Source organism: Trachurus japonicus, chromosome 4, assembly GCF_045865225.1.
Source record: "Trachurus japonicus isolate A0001 chromosome 4, Traja_1.0".
NCBI lineage: Eukaryota > Metazoa > Chordata > Actinopteri > Carangiformes > Carangidae > Trachurus > Trachurus japonicus.
The window spans coordinates 25,580,361-25,600,327 of NC_140910.1; the positions used below are offsets into that span (position 1 = coordinate 25,580,361).

The 19,967-nt window shown below is 40.8% G+C and overlaps 1 protein-coding gene across 1 annotated transcript in view; it reads right to left on the bottom strand.

Annotated features, from left to right (window-relative positions):
• Window positions 1-975: 975 nt before the first annotated feature.
• col24a1 (collagen type XXIV alpha 1) overlaps window positions 976-19,967 on the bottom strand; it is a 79,934-nt gene continuing 60,942 nt past the window's right edge. Inside the window, exons 40-60 of the mRNA XM_085774960.1 lie at window positions 19,351-19,404; window positions 18,408-18,461; window positions 18,211-18,267; window positions 17,370-17,423; window positions 15,636-15,689; window positions 15,099-15,152; window positions 13,970-14,023; window positions 13,679-13,786; window positions 9,408-9,515; window positions 9,181-9,288; window positions 7,955-8,008; window positions 7,742-7,804; window positions 7,457-7,510; window positions 7,258-7,293; window positions 5,599-5,634; window positions 5,199-5,225; window positions 4,260-4,325; window positions 3,903-4,071; window positions 3,637-3,746; window positions 3,084-3,308; window positions 976-2,511 (exon numbers count right to left, since the gene is read on the bottom strand). Coding sequence (XP_085631086.1) covers window positions 2,362-2,511; window positions 3,084-3,308; window positions 3,637-3,746; window positions 3,903-4,071; window positions 4,260-4,325; window positions 5,199-5,225; window positions 5,599-5,634; window positions 7,258-7,293; window positions 7,457-7,510; window positions 7,742-7,804; window positions 7,955-8,008; window positions 9,181-9,288; window positions 9,408-9,515; window positions 13,679-13,786; window positions 13,970-14,023; window positions 15,099-15,152; window positions 15,636-15,689; window positions 17,370-17,423; window positions 18,211-18,267; window positions 18,408-18,461; window positions 19,351-19,404 — 1,695 coding nt within the window. The 3' untranslated portion in view covers window positions 976-2,361. The remainder of the gene's footprint in view (window positions 2,512-3,083; window positions 3,309-3,636; window positions 3,747-3,902; window positions 4,072-4,259; window positions 4,326-5,198; window positions 5,226-5,598; window positions 5,635-7,257; window positions 7,294-7,456; window positions 7,511-7,741; window positions 7,805-7,954; window positions 8,009-9,180; window positions 9,289-9,407; window positions 9,516-13,678; window positions 13,787-13,969; window positions 14,024-15,098; window positions 15,153-15,635; window positions 15,690-17,369; window positions 17,424-18,210; window positions 18,268-18,407; window positions 18,462-19,350; window positions 19,405-19,967) is intronic.

Genomic DNA, 19,967 nt, shown 5'->3' on the forward strand with positions numbered 1-19,967 from the left:
CAAAACTATGAATTAACAAATATGGAATTATATTGTAGCAAAAAAAAAAAAGTGTTAAACAAAGCAGAATATGTTTTATATATCAGATTTTTCCAAGTAGCCACCTATTGCTTTGATGGCAGCTTTTTGCTCACTCTTGACATCCTCTCATCAGCTCCATAAGGTCGTCACCTGGAATAGTTTTCCGACAGTCTTGAAGGAGTTTCCAGAGGTGCTGAGCAGTTGTTGGCTGTTTTGCCTTCACTCTGCGGTCCAACTCATCCCAAACCATCTGAACTCAACTGGAGTGTGGGTATAGGTCAGGTGACAAATAACACTTTTGTGCCAGCTACATAATTCCATATGTGTTCCTTTATAAAGTTTGTCTTCAGTATGAATCTTCAATGTAGAAAATAATAAAAAACAGATGTAGGACAAGATGAGACTAAGAGAAAAACAAAGAATGATTGTGATTATGAAAGAGGAAGAACAGGTACATGGTAATTAAAAAAAAAGAATATACTGTATACTGTATAATCAAGGCAATAAATTATATTCTGTCTAAATATTTCTTCTAACCAGGCACTTTTCATGGATTTCACTTACCAATGTAATTTCTCATCGCTTTTGTCTTAGCAAGTGATATTTTCCTGTTCTATTGGCCGATAATTTCACTTTTTTTAAGTTCCAGTAATAATTCCCCCCATTATTGTTTTTTTTTTCCTGATCACACTGAAAAAAAGTAAACATATTACCACAAAGATAACTGTATCACACTTGGTAGTTACAGTGTAATCTATGGTCTCACAACAAAGACCAGGCATGATGTATGAAAATATTATTGTATAAATTAAAGACAGGCTTGTATAATTTGTAAAACATAGTCTTCCACCCTCTAAATGTTAAAGGTAAAATGCGCCGCTGTAGATCAGGAACGTGTCATCTCATCCCGACTTACTGTGTTGCTTCAGTCAAAAAAAGAAAAGTACACAACGGTTTGTGGATAAAATGCTCCATTTATTTGTTTGTCAACTTATTTATTATTTACACATTAGCATCCAACTTTATCCGCCACAGACTTTATATAATTACACTTTGTTCAAGGTAATATAACTTACGAATATGAAAAGACTGTGTTTTGTGTGTTTTCTGACTCTGGCCTACTGTAGCTGCCAGTCCACTGACCCACCACTGAATGAACTGAAATAACAGTATGATAAACTTTAAGTCACAGGTGTGAACACACAAACACACCTTTAGAACATAAATACTTCTTTAGACTGTGTTGTGGTTGACCAAATAGTTCTCTGAGAGTATAATTTACTGTGATACAGTGATGTGAGCAAAAAACAAAACACAAAAAAAGGATATAAATAAACATACAGTATGCTGTCAATATATACACAGGAAATGTAAAAACTCACTGATGACTCATTCTTTGTTGCAGCACCAATGGTAGGTTTCCCCTGAAGAACCTACCACATAGAAGGAAAAGCTAGAAAAGTGTATCAAAAATGGTTCATAAATTAGAAATGACCATACCAACATAAGTACTTAAACAACATAACAAATCTTGATGTAACCGGTACATACACAAACACAGAGGCAAAAATGACTAAGCTGACATTAGCAACTATTCTAGAAAGCAAATGAGCAGGTAGAGGTAGAGCAGCATCTGTCAAGATGAACAGGTCCGACTGGACAGAACCGAAGACAAAAAATATCATGAAAACAATGTAAAATATAGCCTTTTTGTTTGGAAAATGAAATATTTAAAGCAGTCACACATTATCCACATGCTATTGCACTCATATAAACCTTTAGTTCGACAGTGCTCCTATGTAGAGGCCTGTCACGCTCCTTCGCGTTTTGGCCTCTTGTGTAGGATGGTCTGGGTGTGTTTGGGGCGTGAGGGGAAGGAAAGGGAACATCATGTGAGTGTTGGGGTTTGAATAGGCTGCTGCTGCTTAGTGGGGCCCTACCCTGTGATCAGGGACTAACACGGGTCCATATACATACAGCCAACCGAAGCACCGTTTGACTGAAAAATTAACACAAACACATTTTACACATTTATTTGATAAATACTGGTATACACTGTTCTCCTTTGGCCTTCAGCCTGGATGTTCCACAGAGACCGAGTTCCTCCTCACAGGTCTGCCTTCAACTGAACACTGGGCATTTGCTACTCACAAAGTCCCGTTAACGCTCTACAACAAACATACAAATAAAAAAAATAAAAAAAACTCCCATGGACACTCGCTCCAGCTTGGTATTCAAGCTTCTCTTTGGTAGGCAGCCATCGATCTTTTAAACAGTCTTGCATTTAAATAGTTTAAGTGAGTAGGTCACAGGACGGTGATGTTGATGTTGATGTTGGTGTCAGAGGAAGCAGACTGGACCGATTTCTACATGTCGCTGACCGCCGGGCTGCGTTGATGTGGGAAATTCCTGCATGTCTACAATAGGTAGCTGACGACTGTCCTGAGTATGGAAGAAGAAACGTGACTGGTGCCAGCTGCCATCTTGGATCTGACAGAGGAAGGATGAAGAAAGAGGAAAGATGAGTCAAGTGATTCATGTCCCAAATTTGGAACATAAATTTAATACGTATCACGTTTGATGTCAATATATGCTGTAAAATATTATGTTTATATATGTTGTAAAATATTATGTTTATATATGAAGAGTTCATTTGCAAAAGCAGATAACTCTGTTTAAAAAAAAAAATCAAAACAATTTTTATTTATTATTTACACCAGGTGATATCATTCAAACCAAAGTTGAGTGGCTCAAAAAAATAAAGCTTTATTGAAAACAACAATATGCAAAGAATAATTCAACAGCATCAGCTCATCTTTTTCAAAATGGCATTTATCTGCTTTTGCAAATGAACTCTTCAATGTTGTAAAATATTATGTTTATAGGCTATATGTTGTAAAATATTATCATATCAGTTTTCTCATAGGAGAAATAGCAGTATCATCGAGCTGTCTGAAAATCAGCACTGTCCAAATCTCTTCATGAAGATGTGAGCAAACCTGAAACTCCTGTCAGCCCAAACATATAATTTGTTCATTCACTTCTTTGTCCTGCCCTGTTACCTTGCACTCATCTTGTAGCACATGTGGTTCAAGTAGTGTGTCCTTCTCAAACATCTGTCTGTTCCAGCCACGAAACCGAAGTGTGGTGTTTTCTTTGTGTACGGCTCCGGTGTACATTGGGACATAAGGTGAATCGTTCAGGCAGTGGAGTGTGATGCTCTGGCTGGCCTCAGTGCTTAGTAAATGGAGAAATTTCATTTGGACTTTACCTACACCAAACGCCATCTGTGGGAGAGAAGAGCGAGAGAGGAGATGTCATGGATCTGTCATCACAGCTATGGTATCATCCAGACTTTCAAATCGGGAGGATAGTTGCACTTACTGGTTATATAAAAGAAAATATTTGGGATGCATTAATCTAAACATTTAAAATACACACAAAAGCTTAGGAAAAAATGCATATCAGTGACTGTACTATTATAAACCCATACCATAGATGTTGAAAGGCTCAAAAATGTTTTTTATTTCAGCTTTACAAAGGTTCAAATGTCCCCTCTTTTTATCCTACACTTTTAAGGGTTGATAGGTAAATATTTTACCACCTCAGCGTTACCTTATTAGAGGCCAGTGGATGTAAACAGGTCTGTCCACCTGCAGTAAAGTTGCAGAAAACCTTGAAGGCGTCAGAAGTACAGCCCAGATTTGGATCCGCCCAGAACCAATCTGAAAGTCACACCGAGGGAGAACAAGATGAGTTTTTCTTTTCTTTCTTTAAAAAAAAAAAGATTTATGCACGCTTCTCTATTGGCCTATAAAGTAAACTTATAAAAAATCATGTTGCCATTGCATCCTGTCAGCAGCAGGTCAGACCAGTCTCACCATCTTTGAGCTGGTGTTGACAGTCCATCAGATCTTTACACACACGAGCTGGGTTCTCCCTTGTGCCCAGAGGCTTTTTGATGCTCTCGATCACACTGCTGAGGTAATGCAGAGTCTTCAGTATCTCTGTATTCTGGTCTGGCAGGGCCATCTCTGTGTTCTGGAAACTCTGGTTAAGAGAATGACAACAACAACAATGTCAGACTTCAAAATTAATTGGAAAATTATATTACAAGTCCCTTCACTGCAGTTACAACAAAGAAGACCTTTGATGTCTGTTCAGCCATCCATCCATCCATCCAACAGTCCACCCATGCAGCTCTACATGCAGTAAACCAAGAGTATTAAGTGTCTTACCTCTGTCCTGAGGGCAGCATTAGAGTCTGATAGACCGTAGACTGCTGAGTCGTCATATATCTGCCTCTGGATTGAAAAATCAGCATATTCACAGTTTAATGAAAAACATAACAGCTCCAGTATCCTGTTCCTTATTAAACAGAAAGATTTTAATCCATAGGCTTGATCGCTGGTTACAGAAATCAGGGAAGTTTCATTACACGTCCAGTTTATAGAGAAAACTTTAATAGAATCAGAGTACACTTTAATACCAGAGAAAAGCAGTAAAATAAGTCTTCCATCAACAAACCATCACATTCCTGACTTCAGCAGGGGGGAAGACTAACACATTCCTCTCAGTATAAACACAGTTATCACATAATATGTATCAACAAAAAGGCATCTGTCTGAGATGTTATTCAGGGTTCTTTGATTTGTTCGAACAGGACGACGGCATTCAGGTAAAAAAGAGCAAAAAGCTACACTTTATCCCGAAGTTAGGGTAGATTAGACATGCATGAGAGGTTTTTGTCACGGCATCACTGTCAATGCTTCTGAACAAAATTAGAAAGATTGCTATCACTGACCCAAATGGTTTTTTGGCACATCTATAGTTACACAAATAAGCAAATACAATTCGTTCCCTGGGTTTAGCACATCCTGTCTTTGCTCTGCTTTCAGAGGAATGAAGACTTTTATCCTATTTTCTGAAAAGACACGTATCTTGGGTTACAGAGGAGATGTAACAGGATTATTCCCCAGTCAGGGGATGAAGACAGAACAGGATGAGGATGATGAGGTTTAATCAAATGTAAATTATATCTAAAAAGTGAATAACCCAAGATCTGGACAGTTTTTCCTCCAAGTTTATGGCCCAAATCCTCTGTCTTTTCAATTAATCTCAGAACAGGACGCCTGTCTTTTCTAACATCCTGTCTGTGACAGACACGAGGCACTTACTGATGGTCCCGGAGCACCAGGGGATCCCTACGGAGGGGAGAAAGAAAATGACGAAATTAAAAATAATCCCGTTGCGGTTGAGGTCAGTTCACTTTCTAGTCAATCATGCCTGTGTCAGTGGGACTGTGAAGCTGCATTATTATATGAGTGAGTTTGCAACCTGAGGACTAGAGCCTCAGGGCAGCTGGTGTAGGAACAGTTTTTTTTAAAGATATTAATGAAATGCAAACATTAGTGCCAGACTTAACAAGTTAAAAGCATTGAATAACTAGTGTGTCCCAGCAGGTTTATCACTTTGTTTTCATGAATCTTCACTATTAGAAATATCACAGACCCTTGCTACATTTACAGATTGTGTGTCATATTAAGATGAAATGTGATCATGGGGTTGAACACTTACTCTGGGTCCTGGACTTCCCTGCGGACCTTGAGGCCCCTGAAAGACAATATTTATTAAAAAATTATGATGTTGAAATTATATTTTCGGCATCGTGTGAATACTCCTACAACAGCTCACCACATTACTAGCTGAAAAGCTTTACAAATAATTTGTTCCACATAATTTGTGTGCAGCATCACAGATGACACAGTGACAGTCTCGGGCCCAATTCCAATCCGCCCCCCAAAGACTCAAGCCCTGAACACTCACTGACTTAAGTGACGTCAGCTCTAAGTGACCGAGTGTGAGCGTCTGTGAGGGTCCAGATGCTGTAAACATGAATGGAACAGCACTTACCCACTCTCACGCACAAGGTGTGAGGGGGACGGACTCAAAACAAAATGTTCCTGGATCGGATCTGATCAAATCATCATCAATAATCACAAACTGCACGTTAATACTGACAGTAAAGTTATATTAACAATAAACAGACCAGCAGAGCTCTCTCTGACTAGTTTGTTTATATACTTTTTCTTTTTTAACACTCAAGTTCCGACGGCATTCCACGAATTTGACTTCACAATGTTATGAACTGTGGGTAATTCCCTTACGCTAAGTCAGCATCGGTGCTGACTTACGGTAAGGGGGCAGTAAGGGCTCATTCACTGACTTAACTTACTGACTCGATGATCTGACAATGGAACAGCCCTCACACACTCACGGACTGCCCGTGAATGCGCCTCTAAGTCAGTGAGTCCGTGAGGGGTCGGATTGGAATTGGGCCGATCGTGTCATCCTCTTCCTTCACCTTTCTCTGTGATGCCGTGTTGAATAGCAGTGGGCTCTGTACTACGTATCTACTACACTGTGAATGGTCACCTACTGCCACCTCTGGCAGACCAACGACCTGACACTGTTCTGCAGCAGCTACTGTACTTGGGGCAGCTGGACTTTATTAAGTCTGCTGGTTGGATATCAGGTAGTTCACGGCCAATAGTCCAAAAGTGGTCTCAGTCTTTTGGACCCCACTGTAAGTGAGAGTAAGCACATATCTGACATCAGTATTTAAGAAAAAGGGCTGGAAGAAGGGCCCATTGTGTACACACTGTTAGTGTGTGCGTGGTGGTGTAAATGGCAGAGGGATTTAGGCTGAACTGAGAATCTTGCTACAGTTTACATTACAGACTAGGAGCAGGGATATACAAGTGAATTATGTGGATTGCAATGTGGTTTGCCATGCTAACATTTTGACAAGGCATTTCCTTTACAGTGTTTACATAAGAGGTTCTGTGAGTACTGTAAGGCCCCACAGCAAGCGCTCTGAGACTGGGAGAGACCGCTCTTTTCTCTATGACTCAGCTGTAACAATCTGCTGTCACTTAACACAACTACCATGGAGCCTCAGCCACCAGTCATGTGTCCTTAAACACAACCTCCGTCCATTCGTTTTTTTTGTTTTTCTTTCAAAAAACATTCGCAATCTGTTTTGGGGTGGCGCCACGTTAAAAGGCCAAGTACTGCGTTGTCAGTATGGAATTTGCAAGTCTGACACTTCAGTAGAGCGTAATCAGGATATAATCACATGGTAAATCAGTATGTAATCATATGTACTGCTAATCATTATCGCATCATCTTGACAGACTTTTCAGGTTTGGTTTATAAGTTTGAGTTAGATCTTACTATTTCGCCACCACTTCCTTTTGGACCTCTTGGCCCCTATGAAAAAAAAGAACAACAACAACAACATGAAATGTACAGCATTTACCCCCAACCCAATTTTCTACACAGTCTTCAATTCAATTGATGAGCACACAATAAAACAAAATTTATGTTTATCAATAATCTGCACAATTATCAACAAAGACACACAGAAACTTACAGGTTTCCCCATTGGGCCAATCATTCCTTCAGGGCCGACAGGTCCAGAGAATCCCTGAAATAAACAACAGGATTGAGAAAAAAATGAGTCTCACTGATTTTATAGCACAACAGTGACACTGCTGAGAAGATGGTCACAATATGTTCTGTACATATTCCTCAAAACGTTAGGTGTCCTGGGTTAATTGTGCTTAAGGAATCTTGTATTTCTTTTGGTATTAATCCAATTTGGTTTTATGTGGTGATGTGGCCTGTGGTGTGTCTGCTTTCTCTTTATAAAACTTACCAGACTGCCCATTGGACCTTTAGGGCCAGGGAAGCCTCTAAATCCAAAATCACCATTCGGTCCCTGTTTGAAGGAAGAGGAGCTCCTGTCAGTTCACACATGTCATTATAAAGGGGCAATACACTCTAAACTCTCATATTCTGTTATGTTTAATCAGTTCTGCTCAGTTTTCCAATGCTTGATTCACTGATGGTTAACTAATTGGTATTTTACCTTTGGCCCTGGGAAGCCCTGCAAACCAACCATCCCCAGATCTCCAGATTCCCCCTACGAGCAGAAAAGACATTCAAGTCTTAACTTTTACACAGTAAACAGGGACATTATGCATTTCACACAAACAAAAGGAACATATACATAAAGGATAAATACAATAAGTCTGTGTGGGTTTTTTCATAGTATTTTATACAGTACCCACAGGGATGCTGTACATACACAAGAGACACACTGAGTTGGACGTTGAAACGTCCATCAATTTCAAAAGAACTGGAGGACAGACACACACACACTCTAGGCTTTATGTCTGGATATAAAGAAGTCCCAATCCACACATCTTCCTAGACACACACTGGAGAGTTAGGTGTCTGCACCATGCTCTGTGTCTGAGTGCTGTCTGTCGTCCAGGGTGGCAGACACTGTGTTTGCACAGCCAGTCATCCACATCCTCTAGACAGCTCCACTTTCAACCCCGCCACTTTGGCCAAGAAACTCTATTCATTGAAAAGTGGAAAGGGATCTGACCCAGGGGCCTGAGGCTGCTCTCTGTTTCACCAGCATCAATGGAGATAACTGGTGGAGGGAGGGGAGGACGAGGGATTGAATATTGTTTCTTTTTTTTCTTCTTTCTGAGGAGTTACATAAGTTAAGTGGAGCACCTCTTTTTCAGGTCTCTGGAGTGTGAGGATCTTACATAACTTGGCCTTACCAGGCGCAATGTTTCCATTCCTCGTCTCGCCCACATAATTTGTTACTCTACTCAGGGTGGAAAAGTGTCAGGCGCACACATTTTTAACCACACCACAGATTGGCTACCTAAGACCCTGGAGCTATATTTAGAGAGGCATTAAAGAATAAAGAATACGCTTATAAAACCACCTTATAACGAGAATATTCCTGGGGATGGTATCAATTCATGAAAAGCAATGTCGTTACCAACACAGTTATGAAAGCCCAACATTTAAACAGTAAAGAAACAAGTTATAAACAAAGTATTCACATTAATGGGAGGATTTTTAACACAATTGATCTGTCATCTATCCTACTTTACAATCGTGAATCGTGGTCACTTCTACTTATTTATTTTTTTTAATAAAAAACTACATTCAATTCATGATTGCTGTTGTAGAACATTTTGTATGTGTGAATTGGACCAATAGATCTGAAACCTGAACCCTATTTCAATGTGGAGTTTGCTTTAATCACAAATGTCTGTTTATACTTACTAGTTGTCCTTTGGGTCCTTGGTCACCTTTCCTGCCCTGGTCACCGGTAGCCCCCGCCATGCCAGTCTTTCCTGAGGCGCCTCTGTCTCCCGACAGGCCAGTCTCCCCCTGAACCAAGCAAGGTTAGGAATAACAAATGTTAGTGTACTTCTAGTAGACGGATAGTGCTGCTCCATTACCAGACGTCTTTGTGATTTGGCAACGATTTAGAATAAATTGTTTTTTACCTTCTGACCAGGTGGTCCTCTTTCTCCAGGTAGTCCAAGAAGTCCAACCTCTCCTCTGGGGCCCGGACGTCCAGCAGGTCCCTCCAGTCCCACCAAGCCTCTCGGACCCTGCAGACACACCAGATTGACAATAAATAAAATTGTCAATGTCAAATGACATGTGAACAAGATGGTTATGGTTTGATTGAAAAGTGTATTTATTGTGAGACAACTCCAAATGTAAGTAGTTACATGGACTGACACAACAGATGAAGTGAAACTAGATTTAATTGTAAACTGTGTGAATTGTACACAAAGTTTGTATCCTTGAGGTCGCACGAATACAACATTGGCAAAGGAGATTTTTTTTTAAAGATGGACCCCATATTGTTTACATTGACATGCTTCTTCCTTTTCCTCCCTGTCCTTTCTGGTGCATTGTTATGTTTCTTAGTTTCCAGCTATTGCTCAGAATCAATCAGCTGCGTCCTTGAAAGAACCAATAAGGAACGACATCCACCAGTCCATTGTACTTTGCTTTTGTGTTTTCTTGACAATGAATGCCTGTGTATGCAGAGGATTGCTATGAAAAAAAATACTGCCTTTTCAATTTCATTGTTTATTTCAATAAATCCAAACACATTTGCATAGTCATAGCTGTAAACCACAGTGCTTAAGTCTGCCGGCCTCTCCTGGTGATCAGATTTCTGGACACCATATTCCTAAAGTGTACCCATAAAAATAACTGCATGTCACCGAGTTGCTTTCTAACACTGCAAACCACAGCGGTTTCCTGCTCCATCAGCAGTGTGGTGAGACAGAGGGGAGCGACTGATATTAGAATAACAGACTGAGTGCGTCGTTGCCACACATATGGCTTCTGTTCCCCGATCACCATGAGGAGAGCGGATTAGTCGGGGACCAGGTTAAAATTACACCACTGTACTTTAGGTGCACTGGGTGAAGCGCTAAACCTGCAGGTGCTGGAAAGCGAGCCACTGTCTGTCATCTTAATAAGATCACTCAGAGATTTACACATTAATTTAGAATACAGATTAACAGATTACGGTAAGAAATGCCTCCAAAATCTATGATTTTTAAACAGACTTCTTTTCACACATTGCAAATACATCCAACTGGCAATATCAGTAGGAATGAATGCACAATAGATACTGTAATGTGGTAAACAATGAATAAGACGATAATTGACTATCATTATGGGAATGATGACCAACAAGGAGAATGGGCTAGTTATACAAAGGATTTTGTGTGACTTGAAGATTTGACATGAAGGGCCCTAGTTTCCTAGACCGAGCGAAGTCTAAGCTCAGCGCAGCTTCGCCACGCCAACGAGGCGTGTCCAGGTCCATTTCGCAAGTTTGGTGGGCAGCGCGGTCCGACTTCGGCCAGCGCAAGCCCTCCCCTCGTCCCTCCTACCGGCGCAAACGGCAAAGGGGGAGAAGAGAGGGCGGGAGGGAGACAGGAGGAGGAGAGAAAGGCCGATTCGGATCTTCACCAATCAAATGAGCTCCTCTCCTCACCTTTAACTGCGCCGCGGGCGATGCGCGCTGCAAGTTTGTCATTTTTTATACTTTGACATGGACGGAGGAGACAGCGACGCCAGTGGCCGAACCTCTCCCTGGAGGAAACAGGTGTTTTGGTCCGGAGGTCCGAGCTCAGAGTGGCCGAATAATGAGTTTACTAATATCCTTAATCAGGTTTGATCTGATACACTGAGAACCGCTGCCCAGTGTAAAAAACAACAACTCATAAACTAATAAAGAAACTCACATTTATTCAATTCAATTTATTATTCCCTGTGTAAGACAGATGAGAGGTGTACACTAATCACAACATAAACAAACACCATGCGGGATGAAATCAGCGTAAAGGACGCTCTCGCTCTCTCTCTCTCTCTCTCTGTCCGTCTCTTTTTTTTCTGTGATAGAGATGCTGAGTATACTGTAGTAGGCTATATACTGACTATCTGATACCGAGGCTGTTGTGGTGTGCTAAGAGAGATGATGATTTGTGTTTTGTTTTTCATTACGGCCGCGTGACGACGCGGTCTGAATTAATAAGTAAATAAATAAATAAAGGGGATCATCACAACAGCACAGTGCGTATCTCAACACGGCAGTGACATGCAGTCCTCCTCCACCCTGACAGTCCTGCTTTTGGGACATCCACAGCTGCTTTTCAGTGCCAGTTCGTCCCTGCTGTGTTAATTCAGGTGGAGTTTCCATTACGCGTGCCGACAGCCTTTGATCTCTGCTTTGATCTGACGTCAGATGTGACGGGACAATCTATATAGATATAAATTCACGTGTTGATTCCATTAGTTGCATTAAATAGTGGTTATTGTGGATATTTATTGCATTGAAATGTGCCTGGAACTGTGGAAATCTGCCTGTGAGGTCTTGGTGAGGTCTTGGTGACGTGTGTGCACTGCAGGTCAGTCAGCCAAACTTCCACTGCACCTGCTGCGCTTCGCCCTGCGCTGAGAGTAGACCTGGTTTGAGGTGGCGAGCTTTCAGCGCAACCTCGGCGGGACATTTTCGCACGAAACTTCCACTGCACCAAGCTGAATCTGTGACGACTCCCCCTGCTGCGCGGCCACGCCTATCTCAGCGCAGCGTGATCTACCAATCTGCCAATCTGACTTTGCGCTAGGCTGCGCTGGTCGAAACTTGCATTACACCAGCTGCGCTACCTTGCGCCACCTGTGCTGCGCCACCAAACTAGGGCCCGAAGTCATGGTACTCGTCTAGCAAGAAACCATCTTTCCAAATGTAGAACATCATTTGCCAAAAATTACACCAACTAGTTCTTTTGAACAATAATATTATGTAAATGAAAGCCAGAGAGAAATGACTTTGCTTTGTAACTCTTGGCAGAAAGAGATGAAGACATTCATGGATGAAGTCTCAGATCACTCTGGCTGCACACTTACTTAAATAAACCCACTGTGTCACAACCAGAAGACGCCAATCAAATCAAACGAGGCATCTAATGATTAGTCAATCTAAGCAGCATGTCTCAGTCTTTAAAGCAATAGACACTAAAACAATAGTAAGGAAAGCGCTGAGTACTCACATGCAATCAAATTTAAGTAGTGAGGGTAGAAAGGGCTATGATGTAGTCCAAAGAAACTGCACTTCACCTCTGCTATTCAAACTGCTTGTTGTCTTCGATGGGCAACACTGAACTTACTCTCAGCCCTCCATTTGCTATATACAGTATTGAAACATGCAGCTATAGGCAGCTACATGTATAGAGGACTTTAAAAGAATTAGTAATTAAAGTGAATCTTCAGATTCTTTCTGTGACCTACATTTATGGTGATGAACAAGAATTTCACCATCCCTGTCATGACCCCACACTATGACCCACTGGTTAGTAAACAGGTGTTGAAGCTGCTGCTGGCAGCAAAAACTTATTTTACTTTAACATTTTGGCAAATTGGCCCATTGCCATAATCCCTGTAGTCATAGCAGTAGGTTCGTTACCTTTAATTGTCGGTGCAAGCTATTTTTAGAACGGCGGAGCAGAGCCGCGAGCTGCTCAGAGCTACGGTACGGAGGCTCATGAGATTTCTTGGTTTCCCTCATCAAACTCATCAAATACACAATCCAACAACTCCAAAACGCTCTGGTGGACAAGTTGTGACTTGCACATTGACCACCACAGTTTTTCGGCAAGCAGTCTCCGCATTTGCCTCTAAAACAACTTGTGTATTGTGTATTTGATCAGTTTGATGAGGGAAACCAAGAAATCCCATGAGCCTCTGTAGCTTGCGGCTCTGCTCCGCCGTTCTAAAAATAGCTTGCACTGACAATTAAAGGTAACGAACCTACTCCTAAAACTATAGGGATTATGGCAATGGGCCAATTTGCCAAAAAGTTGAACTAACCCTTTAAGATGATTGTTGGTAAAATGTCAGTGTCCCATGATCAGGGCCAAGTTTCCAACAAAATCAACAACAAAGTGTGATCACGAAAAAAGCACAGTGAGAGCAACACTGCTTTCAGAGCACAACAACATTGTAAAGACTCCAATGAACCTTCTGGAAATATACTGTATATTGTATATATATTCTACAGAAAAACTATATGCATAGACATTGTTGTGGAAACAAAGATCCAGTTTTGTAGACTGATTTTTCCTCAATATCTCTTCATCATGCAATTAACAGATACAGGTATCTCTGTCTAATAATAAAGAGGGTACAATAAAAAAAAGAATAATTTATATTTATGAACCCCTATATGTATGGTGATGTCATTGATTACCTGACGTCCTTGTTTTCCTGGTAGTCCTGGTAAGCCAGTCAATCCTGGTAGACCATCCAGTCCTGGGTAACCCTCCATTCCCACAAGTCCTGGTAAACCCATTGGCCCCTGGAAAAGACAGCACCACTCAATCTCAGCCCAAAGGAATTTACAGACCCATCATGTAATGATCAGATTTCTATAACCCAATAGCACTTCAGATAAAATACACTTGCTTTCTCTAGTTATTATATGTATGTAAGTATTCTTGATTGTACTTCTGCTCTGATATTGAGATGATGTGACACTTACTTCACTGCCAGGAGATCCAGTAAGACCCCTTGCTCCTTTCTTTCCTGCTGTGCCCTATAAATGAGTGGAAACACATGATAGACAACATATGAGAAATAAAAAATACATAGGCATTCATGAATTAAAAAAGAAAAGGTAATAGGTCTCACTCGCCTCTTATTGAGGAGCTGAAATTTTAAAGACCATGTCTCATATGAGCCTTATGAAGGAAGTAGAAACTTCAACATATGTTCCTTAATGGTACAAACTTATTCATATTGCATGTTTTAAAGTCTTGTCAGAAAGACAAACAGGCTTCCAACAAAAATAACTGCTAAACAGATGTAAAACTCTGTGTAACCTTTGCAATTATCCTTTTACTTCTTATATTTTCTCATTGGACCCTAATACAGTAAGTTATGTATGAGCATTACTAGAGAGATATCCCTCAAGGAATGTTTCATCGAAGCAGATAATTTGAAACAGAAATACAGCAGATCCTGAAAGTTTCCAGTGTTTCAAGGCACTGTTTTGTTATTGATGTTTCTAAACTGATGGGTTTATACATTGCATATGAAGTCATTGCTCAAAGTCAATGTAAGCTCAAGCCAAGATGAATAAATTAACTGAAATACTCCCATAGTATTTGAGTAGGTTACATAATCACTCTTACATACAAGCTGTTTCACATGTGGAAGAAAGTCAGCCATATCTGGAGACCTGTGAATGCTTCACTATTCAAAAAGCTATGTGGAACTTGATTAAGGAGGCTCACAGTTGTTTCACAGGGGAAATGGAAGTTATGTAATCAGAAGGCCACTGACAAGGCTGAGGACTCAAAACAACCTGACAGCTATGAAAGCAGAAGCTGTCAGTCCAGGAAAGTCTGTTTTACCAAAGGATAACTGTTTCAAGGCCAATGGCTCATATTTTTAAGATGCAAGACATTTAATGATCAAAAAGCTGGAGCAACGGATCTCAGTGTGTCGCAGCGTTAACGGATCAGGTTTTATCTGATATACAAAGAGAAACCTGCTGGTAGAAAAACTGGAAAATGGTCGTATGTGCAGGGAGCAGACAACATTCATCATAATCTTAACTTTATGAGTGACAACATGTACCCTTTGATTTGCCTACTGAGGTTACTCACCACAGGTCCTTGCTCTCCCTTTGGGCCTGGTTCTCCAGGAAAGCCTGGTGACCCCTGAACAAAGCAAGATAAAACAGTGATATCAAGATGTTAGATGAATCCACACACTTAATTACTGTCTTTTAAAATTGGTTCTGTTTTTCAGAAGAGCAGCATACACAGGTGGGCACTGAGGAGAAACTTGTGTTATTCGATGGCGATGAACACAGGGATGAAAATAATCAAACCCTATCCTACAGATGTTTACTATCTGTGCCGACTTCAGTGGGTACTTAACAGGCAGAACAAAAAAAGTATTTACATACTTTGCCTCGCAACTGGTAAGGCCCCAAGGAAAGGACAATTGTCAGTATGTTTCTGTAATTTCCAACACGTCCAGTCTTTTTAGATCACTGTTTATAGTTAGTGCATCACATCATGGCCACAAAGCCACTGCTCAAAGTATTATGGTGATGAACATGTAAAAAAAAAACATTACTACTAAATATATAGCATTATTACTATGTACTACTGTAGAAGTGATATAGACAGACTTACCGGAGGGCCCTGTGGTCCAACTGCCCCACGAGATCCAATGGGACCAACGTGGCCCTGAAAAACAGTTTTAGTATACAATATTATTTTTTTACCATCCTGCTGAGATCCTAACATCTAACATATTCATGTTATTCTCCCTTTCCCCCCCTCTCCTTCACTAGATGAAGAACATCATGTGCAGAAGCCACGTTGCACATTAGTACCATTTTTCAAACTCCACAACATCAAAACAATACATAATAGTTTCCAAGCCAAGTTTAAAATACTTATACTATTAAAACATGCCACAAAAGGCTCCTTATAAACAGGATCCATAAATTCTGCACTCAGATGGTTCACGATGGAAACCAAGGGTGACCTTTTAGGGCGTATTATCAAAGTCTAGGGAATCATGACACAACAGCCAAACTAAACAGTAGTTTTTATGACTATGAACCTGACTGGAAAATGGAAATGGATCAAGGATTATCTCTAGTGATGCTCAACACACAGTTATACAACTGTTACCCAACAATTTGGACCACAGTATGTGATACATTGCTTAATGTAATTTATTCTATATAACGGGAATTTGAAGAAAGGTCTAGCAGTATTTATGTTTTGTTTTTTAAAGGATGCTTAGAGACCTAGGGTTTTTGGGTTATTTGACTTCTTACATTAAAGGTAAAGGACACATCAAAACAGCATGTTGCTATGGTTAGACAAATAATTATTGTGGTATTTGCCTATCCTATGTATCTATGTATATTTGGAGATGATAAACACCAAATGTCAAATCAGCATAAGACATATAGCAGCTCATCTGCACTGTACATGTGTGTGAAAGTGTGTGTGCAACAAATGTCTGTAAACCATGAAATGTCAAAAACACCAGACTTATCCTTAAAGGGATAGTTCAACATTTTGGCAAATTGGCCCATTGCCATAATCGCTATAGTCATAGCAGTAGGTTCGTTACTTTTAATTGTCGGTGTAAGCTATTTTTAGAACGGAGGAGCGGAGCGGCAGGCTGCTCAGAGCTACGCTATGGAGGCTAAGGGAATTTCTTGGTTTTCCTCATCAAACTCATCAAATACACAATCCAACAACTCCAAAAGGCTGTCGTGGACAAGTTGTGACCTGCACAATCACCACGCTATGAGATAATAACGGAACGTTAAGAGACGGAGCTGTTTTAGAGGTAAATTCATGCAAAACCGCTGATGTGTGTTGCGTTCAGGGACAGTTTTTCAGCAAGCAGACTCTGTATTTACCCTGTATTTACCTCTAAAACGGCTCCGTTTCGTAACGTTCCATTATTATCTCATAGCGTGGTGATTGTGCAGGTCACAACTTGTCCATGAAAGCGTTTTGGAGTTTTGGGATTTTGTATTTGATGAGTTTGATGAGGGAAACCAAGAAATTCCTTTAGCCTCCATAGCATAGCTCTGAGCAGCCTGCTGCTTCGCTCCGCCGTTCTAAAAATAGCTTACACCGACAAATAAAGGTAACGAACCTACTGCTATGACTATAGCGATTATGGCAATGGGCCAATTTGCCAAAATGTTGAACTATCCCTTTAACCTATTCCTGGAAACTAGGTAATCCTTTTTCGACATGCGTGGTCTGCCCTTATCTGAACAGAGCAGCCTTTTCAATGGAGCATCTAAAGAGTGTAAACAACAATCACACAGACAAGCACCCTGACTGGTGACTGTGTTTTATGTCTGATGTTGATTTGACGGTTTTGTCTACCTGATACCCTTCATCCCCTGGCTCTCCACGCTCTCCTCGTTCTCCCGGGGACCCCTGTGTAGGCACAAATGCACACACATGAACACACATATACTGTATACGCATGCCTTAACTTATGACCACAAAGCTTCAATTGAGCTCGGAAGCTCCTCGAAGACGGAGTCGCTTCTCAGGCCGACGCAGATGAAACACATTCTATAGATGCGACCTTTGAGTCTGGATCAAGTGGAAAGGTGTAGTTTCACCTTGAACCTTCCTTTTCAGCCAACCTCAGTCAGGGCTGCATCAAGACAGAGGCTGCCTTTGTGCTGTCCATGCTGTGCATTACAATACTGTGCCAACTTGATTATCCAATACTATTCATTTGGCAGGTCGCCATCTATACCTGTGTAACCCTGATTGTTCAGGCTGTGTAGGCCTTTCATGCCCAGTGCTCAACGTGGATAGGAGCTTCAATAGTATACTGTATAAGAAAGATTTCCAAAGCTCTGATACAGTATGTCCTAACTCCTCGTTGATTATGGATCAGTTCAATTACCCCGAACAAAGCTAATCTCTAGCTTTAACATAGCAAACCCTTGTTAAACATTTTCTATAAATGCTCCGCCTGGACTGAACAGAGTCATACAGGCTGATAATGTGCATGAAAGATTTTAAACAGAAACACTCATACATTATTGTCAATCGGTCTGACAAAGAGTGTAGTTGGTGCTAAAATCAGGAGATGATCAGGATTAACTTGTACTTCCTCTGTCAATCTGGTGTTAAAGCGGCTTGGACCTAAACAGAGCAGCGGGTGTTAGAGAGCAGAAAGGAGAGTTTAAAGGAAAACAAGACCTACTGGTTCACCTAAGGGCCCTGGTGGTCCTGGGGTCTTATTGTCCTCGCCTGGGTACCCCTGGAATGTAACAAACAAATACATAATGACACATGCAGACACAAGGTTTTGCAGCCAAGTTGGCCACTGAAGCCTTTTTGTACACTACCTATGACAAAGTACAAGAATATTTCCCTTTCAAATACTTATTATCATTTTACCTTTTCGCCTTTAGGCCCTGGTGGTCCAATGGGCCCAGGCTTGCCAGGGTGACCCTAGAAAAGAAAAAAGAAAAAAGGAAAGCTGATTGTTGTATTTCACAAAGCCACCATACTTCTACTGGCTACAGCATGTTTCTCTGAGAAACATGAGTTCCACTGTGAGGGCTGTCAGCATATTAATCAGAGCTGCTGATATAAATACAGTTCCTTTTAAGGAAGGTCTTACATTCTGTCACTTTCGGATTTAGGGTTTGGCACAGACTCAGAAATCACTCAGCAACCAGAGTGAAGTGTGAAGGCGTCTGAGAGCCTTTATACACATGCACTTACACATTCACAAAAATGGACACAATGAACTTGAGGTGCCCTTTTCAAGTTATGCAACCAAAACCCAGTGTTATTGGCATTGATCAGGCTGTGGTGAAGCCTGGAAAAATTAGCCTGTGGATTTCATCGTCTTCACCTCTTGTCTTTGCTCTGGTATTTATTTGTGTAGTACTTTTAAAGGTTTTATTTCCCCAGCTATTTTGTTTTATTTGAAAAGTTAATGACATGAAGAGTTAACAGGGAATAAAAGCGTGGCAGGGAGATGTAATGTTCTCTGCCAGAATCAAACTCTGGATATCTCCAGCACACACCGGGATTATAGCACAAGGCTACCAGGGGAGGCCAGTTAGCTGGACTGAAATCACATTCAACAGCTCTGTGGAGATCTATATCTGGAGGATTTATGAAATACCTCAAGCAAGAGTTACTTTTGATGGATAATCCAGGAAGATCTGCACATCTAACAACATGTGGGTAGCTCAGTAATCCTACGTTGTCAGATCGGCTCCATGTGAAAGTAAACACAGTGAGATGTGCTGTGCCAATACTCAGACTAGTACATCCTCTAAGAAGATATTTTCTTATCACAAACAACCACAGGTAGGGGAAAACTCACTGTGTATCCTGCAAGTCCTGGTTGTCCCTCTACTCCCATGACTCCAGGCCGACCCTGGAAGAAATGCAGAAAATGCACATTGAATAAGACTCTGTATCAGCTCTAATGCTGTTTGTTTTGCTTTTTTTTCTCTGGTTGTGCTAAATATAATATTAGCCCAAAACAGATACACGTGCAAACTTAATCATGTGATCAGAGTTGTTTTATGATGGGGTTAGTATAAATCCCCCCCCGCCCCCCGCAGTTATCACAGCATGGTCTTAGCGGTTCTGCTAAGAAAGAAGCAGCTTGTCTCTATAAAGAAGAAAAAGAACGGATGCCTTCCTCATGGCTCATGTCTTTTCTTGCTCTCTCTCTCTGGCCTGGAACAAGGTGGGGTATTTTATTCTCATCTCTTAATGTTTTAAAATTCACATAAAAGATGTAACTTTACTTTATAATATGTCATAATGGGACGTGAAGACCACCTAACAGAAATGTAGGGATTTTGTTAATGTGTTATTATATTACATCATATTATGTATTAGGTACAACGGAGTATTAGGGCCACATTGAGAAAAGAAGGAAAAAAACACAGACTTCGAGAATAAAGTCATAAATTTACGAGAATAAAGTCG